Consider the following 11,925-nt stretch of genomic DNA (forward strand, 5'->3'; position numbering starts at 1 on the left):
AATTTCATGAGTTGTTGGTACCATTTGAGAAGCCAACAATTGCTCAACTAACATCATCCTCATCATTGTCATCATCATCATGTTCATTGTTATCATCATCATCATCATCATCATCATCAACAACGCAATAATAACTGTAATAAAATTCGCGATAACGATAATAACAGCGTTCACATGAGCACTTATAATAATGAAAATAATAATAATAATAAAATTAAATTAGTAATAAAAATGATAAGATATCCTGATAACGACAGCAGCAAAAACAACAACAACAATAATAATAATAACACACATTATTGTGCATGTTGTTAGCACCTTTAATGTTTTTCCCATTCTTATTAATAGTATAATTAATATGCAAAAATAATTTATATTATATTATTATTATTATTTTAATTAAGGAAATAATTTTATTAACCACAGCCAAGAAAGCTCCAAAATAGAATGAACAAAGTTAGCCAGTGAATTATCATAACCCACTCGATCAAGTTAGGTGACCGCAGACGTGAGAGGCAAACAAAGACAACGGAGCCACAACAAAATTACAAAAAAAAACTTTTTTTATTTCTTTAGTAATGTTTTTTGTAATGTTTTTGTTCTGTGTTTGTTTGCGGTTTTGACCTGACCGAACTAGCCTACTGAATAATCGGCTTCCAGTCTGATTTTTGGAAATAAATAATAATAACAATAATAATAATAATTTTTATTTTTGATTTTTATTTTTGGTCTGATTTTTGGAAATAAATAATAATAATAATAATAATAATAATAATAAGAGACCACATCTATGTTTCTGAAATCAAGCTCACTGGACAACACTCAATAAAACAGTTATCAACAAACTCATCCTTGTTCAAACGAGAGAACAACAACAACAACAATAATAATAACATCAATAATAATAATAACAATAATAATAACAATAATAATTATTATTATTAAAAATTATTATAGTTATTGTATAAAATGAATTACGAATTTAATTACACTGACGTCATCAGATCCGTCGTAGCCCATATCATCACTGAGGCAGGAACAGGTGTTTAGGGAGGAAGGGTTTTCATTATTATTATTATTATTATTGTTATTGTTGTTGTTATTGTTATTATTATTATTATTATTATTGTTATTGTTGTTGTTGTTGCAAGGGAGTGTGGCATGTTTCGGCGTGAATGTTCTGAGGTTGTTCGGCGTCTTCGCCTTTTGGTGAAAAATAGTTGGAAAAACAAATGATGATGATAATAATAATAATAATAATTATAATCATCATCGTAAAAATAACCATAATAATAATTTTCCATGAGAATTATTATGCTCAGTGCATTTATTACCTTATTTTGTGTGGATATTAAAGGGACAATTGTCTAGTTAACAATGTCACCATCATGTCATCACTCCATCGCTACCATCATCATCATCCTCCTTCTCCTCATGGTAGTCATCATCATCGTCGTCATCATCATCATCATCATCCTCATGGTCGTCGTCATCATCATCATCATCATCCTCATGGTCGTCGTCATCATCATCATCATCATCATCATCATCATCATCATGGTCGTCATCATTATCATCATCATCATCATCATCCAGATATATAGCTTACTCTCATCATTCCGATCATTATCAATTAAACATTTCACCAGAACCATTTTACAACCATCATTTTAAAAGCTATCACCTCCACCCTCTTCATCATCATCATTTATCACCACTATTATCATTCTTCACCATCACCACTACCACCACCACCGTCATCATCTCCACTTACATCATAACCATCATCATCATCATCATCGTAGTCGTGATCTTTGATGTGACCTTCATAAGCTATGGGGTCACTGTTCAAACTGCCTGCCGATGGTCTGCATGTATGTATGGATGTATGAATGGAAGAACGAATAATGATGGATAAATAGATAAATGAATGAACGAATGGAAGAATAAATAAATGAATGATAGATGGATGAATAATTGAATGAATGTATAAAGTATAGCAGCAAAACAGTGCATTGGTTACGGTTCTTGATCCAGCGACTGCAGAGGCTGGGTTCGAATGCAGAGACCTCCTAGCCTGTCACGTGCAATTCACGCGTATCACATTCGCTGTGTGCGTGTTTGTGAGTGCATGCGTACGTCTGCATGCGTGCGTGTGCGTGTATGCGTGCATGTGCGTGTGTGCTCTGTTGGTTCACCGTACAATTACAAAAGAATTATTATTAAATCAATAATCAATAATGGATGGTTGGATTACTGGATAAACGACAGACAGACAGACGGACGGACAAATAGATGGATGGATGGATGGATGGATGGATGGTTGAATGGATGGATTGGTTGAATGGATGGATGAATGGATGGATGGATGGATGAGGAGTAGGTCGAAGCAAGTATGATGGATTACTGACAAATATTACGATAGAAAGATAGATGGAAAAATAGATGGATAAATGAATGATGATAAATGAGAGATGGAGTGATTGACTGAACGAGTAAATGAAACGACGGATGGATGAACGAGAGATATACTAAATGCATAATTGAACATCTAACGGACTAATGAAAAGATCGAATGAATGAAGGTTATTGAAAACAATCATTGGAAGACAAACAAATTGATGGATGAATAAAAAATAAATGAATAAACTGAAAACGTCATTGGAAGAAAAGAATGTATAAAAATATGAATGGATGAACGAAGAATGAAGGAAGAAACGAATGAATGAAGGAACGAATGAAGAAACGAATGAACCAACGAATGTTTAAAAAGAGAAAAGAAAAACAATGCAATAAACAATCGTGAAAACGTAGAGAGGATGATGATGAAAGATTAAAAGCATCTCATTACTTCATCTTATCGGTTGCAGGATCTGGACTGGAATTAGGAGATGTCGTCGAGGGTGATGATAAGATGTTATTATTATTATTATTGTTGTTGAGGTTGTTGTTGTTGTTGTTGTTATAAGCAATATTGTCGTTGTTGCTGCCTTCGATTACTGTCGGTTGCAGTGATTTCAATCTCAGACCTAAGGATCTGTGTTTCTTCTGCTTGGCAGATGTTGTTGTTGTTGTTGTTGACGTTGTTGTTTTCGATGTTGTTGTTAATGTTTGAGTATCCTTTGAGCTAAAATAAAATTTTGTTTTCAATGAAAACCAATGAGGCCATTATCGCTATTCTCGCCATTACCGTCCATTGTTATAATGGATTTTAAAATACATGTATTTAAACATGAAATATTTCATACCTCATAACAACATAAATAATAATATAAAAAAATAAAAAGTAAACTTGATTCTCTGTTCAAAGAAAAAATTTGTAAAGAAGTGTCAAATTAGTTCACAAACAACAAAGTAGTTTCTCATGTTGCATAAAAATTAATAACTAAAATAATATGTAGGAGCATTTCCATTTAAATAATCGTCAAATTAGAGTCCTAGAACAAAAACTTCGAGGGTGGAGCACAAACTCCGAAAAAAACACCTGGACACCTTGCAAGCATAAACTATTTGGAAAACACCCCTCGGACAGACCTTTCCAGATAATTTAACAAACCCGAGCAAAAACTGCTCAATTAAAAACTTTTCCTGCATAAAATTGTAATTATTATAAAACTGCGAAACTACTCCAAACAACTCTTAAGTAGTAATGTAATATTTGGGAAAGAGTTTGCTAAAATAATAGTTTTTTATTCAATTAAATTACAAAATGTTAATTTATTTTTATTAAGCCATAAAATGTCTGCATTTTTTTAAATTCACGAACATTTTTATCGTATAAATTTTTTATTGAGTTTCTATGTTTTTTTGTTTTTTTTTTTTTTTTTTTTTGTCAGGAATTTTTGTTCTGTTTTAAGGAAAGCTTTGATCTGAGGAGTTTTTTGTTTTGAAAAATTTACTTGGAAAAGTTTTGGTCTGGAAAAGTTTTTGTTTGTGAAAGATTTTGTACGAAAAAGATGCTGTTCGGAGAAGTTGCAGTACGGAGTTTGTGTTCGAGGTGTTGCGCACGGGAGGTTTTTGCCTGAAGGGTTTTTGTTTGAGAGGTTTCTAACTTATCACTTCAAATTCTGGCCGCTAGCAATTGAACAGGCCCTCAAAAACAAACAAGCACAAAACATTCGAAAATTAGAAACAAACAAAACTCATCCGACAAACAAACTGCAGAGATGGCTGACAAGTGACAATTATCCTCTATGACGATATTAAACGTAATAATGATGTGAGTGAACCTACTCATGTTTGTATTTGTTGTTGCTGATGTTCATGAACGTGGTGGTGTGGTGTTTGTGCAGTTTCGTTCTACTCTTCCCTTTGTCCTTCAGTTTTTGAAACTTCGGCTGTTTGATTTTATAAGCCTATAATGAGTAATCTACCAACACGTTAATAAATATAATGAATGAATGAATGAATGAATGAATGAATGAATGAATGAATGAATGAATGAATGAATGAATGAATGAATGAAGTAGTTGATAAATAATCTAGTGAAAGTGAATAAATTGATTATTTCATTAGCAAGTAACAGAACTAATAAATAGTACATGCAATCAGTTAGTTTTATAAAATAATTGCCATTATGTTTTTAAAAAGTGTTGGTAAGAAAAATTCATTTGAAAAAGGAGCGCATCAAAGTTTTAATGGGACCGACCTCTGTTCTGTTGTGAACATCGTCGAAAAAGATGGACTCTCCATCATCATCATCAACATCATCGTCATCACGAGTAGCATCATCATCATCAACATCATCATCCAGCTGTCCATCCAACTCTCCAACGGATGGAAGGACGAGATTTCCTCTCTTCGATGAATTACGAACCAGACGTTCGTTCAGGCTGCACGAGGAATGCACGTGCTGACAAGAAAACTGTTGTCGTTGTTGATGATGTTGTTGTTGATGTATTTGTTGATGTTGTTGCAGTTGCTGATTGCGGTGGTAGTGGCAGGGGAATGTGGTTGTTGAAGTTGGAGGCATGTCCACCGACTGACTTCTCATCTTTCCACCTCCGATGACTCTCTTGACGGAATTCAAAAATTTGTTGGTTGTCGTTGTTGACGCGTTGTTGTTGTTGTTGTTGTTCAGAGTCGATGAACAATTTGTATCGCAGAAAAAATTAGAGAACATGTTGAGTGAAAATTGAGAGCCCATCTGCGAGCTGTTCAAAGTGTTGCTGTAAACTGAAACATTGTTGCGCTGAATTTCCACATTCTTTTCCAACAAATCTTGAAACAACGATTCAAGCAGGGCTGACCTCGTTCTGTCCTGTTTGTTTGGATAAAAGATGTTGCTGTTGTTACAGGTTAAAATCAAAAATAAAGATAAAGATTGGTTGTAAAATCGGGAAATTGTAGGCACCGAAACACAGAATATATCGGATTTACTACAACGACTTTATCAAGAAGGTTAACAATGCATACACAAAATGGTGCAATAAAAAATCATCTAATGGATTCACACCAAATAAAAATAACAAGGGAAATATTAAACTCAAATACAAAAATGTTATTTTACAACCATAATATAAGCAATTTGAGAATGGCAGAGGCTTTATTAATGAAAAATAGAAACCCTGTAATAAACATCCAACAACAGGCTGTAACGATCCTACCAACAAAGTAATAACTCACACAAAGAAACAATGGAACTTGAGTCCCTTTGTTAAAAAATACTATAAATACCAGATGAACTACATATAACAATATCACAAACTCTATTACACTGATGATGGTAAAGGTTACCGAAAAAAGCTTTCATGTAAAGGAATATATGAAAATGCAGTCTAAAATAATTAGAAATTTTATTGTTAATTTGAATAAATTAAATAATATCGATAAAATAATTGTTTGAAAAATTGAAATACTTAGTAACAAACTCAACAATGCGGAAAATGCGATGATATTTCTTAATAAATAAATATGTATATCATGTTCTATGAAGCATAAAATAAACAAAAATTTTGGTTTTGAACTAAAGAAACTTGAAAATGATTTACGATCAACCGTTAGAAAAATCGAAAAGTTAAATTGGGAGTCAACTAACGCTGAACATGCTGTGATTTACGTCAATAATTGCATTTGTGACAATCTTAATCCAATATATATATATATATATATATATATATATATATATATATATATATATATATATATATATATACATACAATTATTTAAAGTCTAGAAGGAGACCATAAATGATGAAATATTTGATAAAATCTACCAAACTTTTAAGCTTTTGAATGTTTACGATTGAGCTTTTCGATATTTCTAACAGTAATTTTATCTGTCCGTTTATTATATTTTTATTCTTTGTTTATTCTACCTTTGTTTTGAACAAAGATATAATAAAAAGACAGGACAAAGCAGAATAAAAGTATTTTGCATCAACCATCTTCATCACCACGATCAACTACAAAACCAACCACCATCATCATCACTTCCATCAACTACAACATCAACCATCTTCATCACGACCATCAAATACAACACCAACTACCATCATCAACTACAAACAACTACAATCTCGTCTAACCTCCAGTTCGCTGAACTTATTTGACTTGTAGCATGAAAGTTCAGCATTTATCATTTTTGCGAAAAGGAAGTCCCTAAAAGCAGGTCCCTTCTTGAAGATGGGGGGGTGAGGTAGGGGGGGTCCAAAGTTCGGAACATCTTCTCGTGCTGTCACGCAAACCTGGATAGTGAAGTGTGTGTGTGTTGTTTACAGTGTGCTGCTGTTGGAGGTGGTGGGGATGTTTCATTTAAGTTGTTGATAATGTTAGTTGCTAACATCAATGTCGTTAAACTGTCGGTGCTGTTGGTTAGCACCATCGTCAACTATATAGTTGACGATGGTGCTGATGTAATCTTTTTCAATCATTCAAATCATCAAACAAATGACAGTCATTATTTTTATCACCATCAACATCACCATCATCATCACCAGCACCACCACCATCATCATCATCACCGCCATCATCATATCCTTCACAATAAATTATCTTAGAAGTGTTCTAAGTTCATCTTCAGCGAGGAAACGACGAGAAACAAAAAATAAAAAATATTAAATCACACTCAATTGAATTCCTGTGAAGGAAGAAAAAAAATTTTATGCATCGCATTTCAAAGTAAATTGTTCTTGAAAAGATTCCAATAACAATTAAGTGAGTTATTTATGAAACGCGGTGGAAAACCACTGAGTGCTGTCGGCTCGGCTACTCACCATGTACTCCGTGTCTGCCTCGTCCGTCGAAATCTTCTTGTCGGCGTGGTGGCCGTGTTCACGATTTCCATTATCGTTGTTATCGTTGTTGTCGTTATCATTATTGTTGTTATTGGTGTCATTAATGTTGCTGTCAGTGTTGTTACTGTCAGCGAATTTGTTATAAACCACACTGGTTGTTAATTTTTTATCAGCGTCGTTGTTGTTGTTGATGTTCGTGATGTTGTCGGCATGTGTCAGGTTGTTGATGTTGTCATCACCGTTCTTGTTTTTGCTGTCGTGGAAGTTGTTGTTGCTGTTATTGACTTCGTCATTACCGAATGCGTCAACACGTTTCACGTCTTCACGATCATTCGAAACCTCGGAAAAAATCGAAAGTGGTGCGGCAGGCGTCCCCGGCACCTCCACACGAACACCCATCCCCCCACCAGGCACATTCACGTGATCACCATCCCTCCTACAGTTACAAACGCCCTTTGTTGATCGGCCTTCAACGCGGGGAACTCGTTTGATTGGTTGAACGACGATGTAGGCGTGGAGGAAGTTGGATGCCACCATGTTCGGGATGAAGGGTGTGTTGTCTTCTTGGAAGATGATGGAGACGATGTCATTGCCGATGTGTCGCTTGCGTTGTAACTGCGTGAATGTGTGTGTGTTTAAGAATGCTTGTCTGATTATATACAATTATTTATTTATTTAGATTCTCTTTATAGTTTTTAAAATGTACCACACGCGAGTCAATGCCTCCCAGAGCGCAAGTGGCAAGCGGGGACCTCTCCACATTCGGACCCAGCCACTGCAGCACCGCAGCCTCCACACCATCGTGAGCTTCATATTTGTTTAAAGACACGTGTGAATTTATTTGCGTACTTATATGCCATGCATTTGTTTTTGTCGATTTAAATGTTTGAGTGCGAGTTTGTGCGTAGGTGCGCAGGTGGGCACGTGTCTGCTCGTGTTTGATTCATGCATTTGTTACTAGGTTGAAATTTGATCCGAATGGTGCTATTATTTAACTAATTCTCCAATTCCTCGTTACAATCGTCACTGCCCCCAACCAGCCATAAAATCAATGTGCCCGCGTCCTTCACATTAATTCAAGCCATGCGCGTGTGAACTCATTCGCAAACAACCTGTTGAGCATCAGATTCGCTGTGTGGCAGTAGGGTTGACACGTGGAACATGACCTTCTGACCTTTGAACTCTGAGTACACTGAATCCACTCCTGTCTGGTCAAACTTTGTGTCCAGGCCGCCCCGAAAACTAAATGATGATCGATCAGTGAAAATCAATTCATCGTGTATATGTGGTCATGAAATCATAAGCTTCATCACAAACACAATCGTCGTTGTCCTCGTCATCAGCTTTATCATCACCACCAGTCATCGTTGTCGTCTCCATCACCGGCCCCAACGTGATCATCATCTTATTTGTCGAGACAACACGATGTAAAGATTGAAACGTCTTTTGAGGTAGGCAGCAATAATAATTTTCTCATAAAAAACAAATTGATTTATAAATGCCACCGAACAAATGAATTATGCGAATGTTGTTGTTGGTGGTGGTGGTGCGTGCACGTGTACGTGTATAAAACGTGTACACATTTATAAATGTTTGTGAGTGAGTATGTGAGTTCGCTTGCCTGTGCCTGTGGTTGGCGAGGTCTGCTCCATATTTCGTTAATTTTTATTAAATATTACTGCGGTGGATAGTTACGTGATGCATTGCAGCAAACTCACGTGCAACTAACACACAGCGCAGCACGTGAAACTAATCGACCACACGCACAAGTAAGTAGGGGTGGGAAGTACGTGAGCCAATTGCTGGTCCATCAATTCATATCAACATTCCAGATTGAAAGCAGACAACATATTAATAACTTAATTGTTTCGTACGCACACACAAACAAATGTTGATTTCGGAACTTTTATGGTATTTTTTTGAAAATATTGCAAGTTTTTCAAATGACAAATTTGTAAATACTGTTTTGGAAATTTATAAATTTTGAAAAAGTTAATAGTGCTAAAAAATTGTTGTTAAATGAACTTGAAAACATTGAAAAGAATAAAATAAGAAAAACTTTGGAACTCGTGGAAACACCAAACTGAATAAAACAACGGACATGGTTGAAATTTTTGATCATTTAAAAACTAATGATTTGTTGCAATTTATGCCTACGTTTGATATATTTACAGGCAATAGCTCTGAACAAGTTAATATACCAAACAACAAATGTACAACTCCTAGCCTAAGACCTATTAATATTTCAAAAGTAAACAATGAAATCAACAATGAATGTGCAGCTTTTAATTATGTGCATACCGATTTCCCATTTTTGAACATAATACACACACGTACACGCACACACACACGCGAACACACACGCACACGCACACTATCAACAGCAAAAAATGGCCAGATCGTTCGCAAACACACAACGATTAAATTAGCCAACCTGAATGGCAGACAGATATTACGAAACAATAAAAGGGCCAGACTCAACAATAGCAACATTGAAATGGTGACACATCCACTAACAATAATTTGAAGTTCAATTTTGATGTAAACAATAAAAAATATCTTCTCCAAAACAAAAGTTGTCGGTCAGAAAATTTTAGTAAACGGCAAACTTAATGCGGACAAGTCTTTGATAAAAAAATGTTCGATGCAATGAGTAACGACGGAAGATGGTCGAAGACCAACATCGCTGATGCCTAAGAAGTGTCGAAATTAAAGTAATTACGAGCTTCCACGTGTTAAAAAAAACCGAAGCACCAAGTTCTAACAATGATCGTGACGATAATGCCGAAACAACCATTGCTACCTTTGAGGTGATCGCAGTGAAACTTGTCATTGGCGATAGCGGTTACATTTTCGTTGCAATATACCGACCCGGATCGGATCAAATAACGTCTTCATTCTTCAGTGAATTGGTTTCTTTATTGGAGCATATTGCAATGTTGTCATCACATATTCTATTGGTCGTGATTTTAATATTCACTTAGAACGAGTTAATGGTGCCCATGCAATCAAATGTTTCGCAATTGCGTGGAAGCGACTGAAGCTGACAAACTGAAAAGTCCAGACAACCTACCTCAACACGCCATCATTCGTGAATGGGAATTTTAAAAAAGTCAACCATGACAACAATGAACTTAATTAATCATAATTATGAATAAAAGTATGACTTCAACTCCTTGTTTATCTCAGTTAAATAATCATTTAAATTGTTCATTTTTAGATGTTGACAAATATTTTAATCTCTTTTTGTAGAATTCTCATTATTACTCAATAACCGACTTATTTAAAATTATAAATTCTAAATATTCAAAAAATTAAACTCCAAACATACCCTTATTGCATGAAAACAGTCGATCATTATTCATTAAAGTATCGGATCTATCTATCTCAAACTCATCACTACTATCTAACGTTTTTAAGGTCATTGCTATAACAGAAACTTGGTTGAATGATTCTTCTGCATGCTTAATTAATTCATTTAATTATAATTTTATTTTTAAAAAAGGTCAAATTGTCAAGGTACGTACCTCGCGCACACACATACCTACGTACCTCGCGCACACACATCCGTACGTACGCACACACACACACATACGCACGCACGCACATGCTTCACACGCACGGTGTGTATAGTTTCGAAGCTCGGAGGAAAGCGTATTGAGTAGCGTTGCTGTGTCAGACTTGGATAGGCGCCAGAGTGAGCTAATTTGCTGATGCATATTTCAATTCCAACGATGATAGATTAAAACGTGAGAGTACGTTATCAACGCGTGGAATTTGATACGCCAGGCCTCTCACGTTCTTCTGATCCTAGTTAGTAACAACACTAATATCATCATCCTCATCATCACCACCTGTTTGCCACATCGTCATCATCGTTGTCATCGTCGTCGTCATCATCAACAACAACAACTTATTTATCATCATCATCATTATCATCATAATTATCATCACCATCATCATCATAATAAACAACATAATTATCATCATCATCATCATCATCATAATAGACAACATAATTATCATCATCATCATAAAAAACAACATAATTATCATCATCATCATCATCGTCATCATCATCACCATCATCAACGACAACAACATATCCACCGACTGACTAACCCCGTGAAGTTCTTCAGTTTGACACGACCCCCGAGAAAGTTGAGGAACTCCTCCATGGCGGCACTGTGACCGACGTTACCAAATAAGGACTCCTCACTCACCTGCGTCATCATGATCATGATGATGGGGGCGGTGGTGATTATGATGATTGATTGCATTGATTACGATGATGATGACGATGATGATAATGATGACGAGGATAACGAGAAAACCATGCCAGTGGAGGAAATAGATAATGTGATACTGATGATACTATCACGGAAACACGTGACGTACAAAAAGAAAGCGCACAAAACAGTACAAACATTCATGCAAGCGTACAAGCAGGCAGCATAAAAACAAAAGGAAGACAGACAGAAGTACACAAAATTTCAAGCTACAGAGAATTGCATGCACGAAAACATAAAAGTGGCAGGGGAAAGTCTTGGACATCAACTGATTGATTAAGATGAATGATTTCAACATTGGCTGACCATGTCCATACATAAAGGAGGGAACGAACCACAAACGTTTACACACACAGACACACACACACAGACACACACACACAGACAGACATCACACACAG

General features: G+C 35.6%; 1 protein-coding gene across 1 annotated transcript in view; it reads right to left on the minus strand.

Annotated features, from left to right (window-relative positions):
* Positions 1–5,215: 5,215 nt before the first annotated feature.
* HELRODRAFT_131932 (hypothetical protein) overlaps positions 5,216–11,925 on the minus strand; it is a gene marked incomplete at both ends in the record, with an annotated part of 8,976 nt that continues 2,266 nt past the window's right edge. Inside the window, 5 exons of the mRNA XM_009027578.1 lie at positions 5,216–5,260; positions 6,528–6,686; positions 7,719–7,850; positions 8,348–8,477; positions 11,358–11,458. Of these exons, the coding sequence (XP_009025826.1) occupies positions 5,216–5,260; positions 6,528–6,686; positions 7,719–7,850; positions 8,348–8,477; positions 11,358–11,458 (567 nt within the window). The remainder of the gene's footprint in view (positions 5,261–6,527; positions 6,687–7,718; positions 7,851–8,347; positions 8,478–11,357; positions 11,459–11,925) is intronic.

This window comes from Helobdella robusta (genome assembly GCF_000326865.2).
Source record: "Helobdella robusta unplaced genomic scaffold HELROscaffold_5, whole genome shotgun sequence".
Taxonomy (NCBI): Eukaryota; Metazoa; Annelida; class Clitellata; order Rhynchobdellida; family Glossiphoniidae; genus Helobdella; species Helobdella robusta.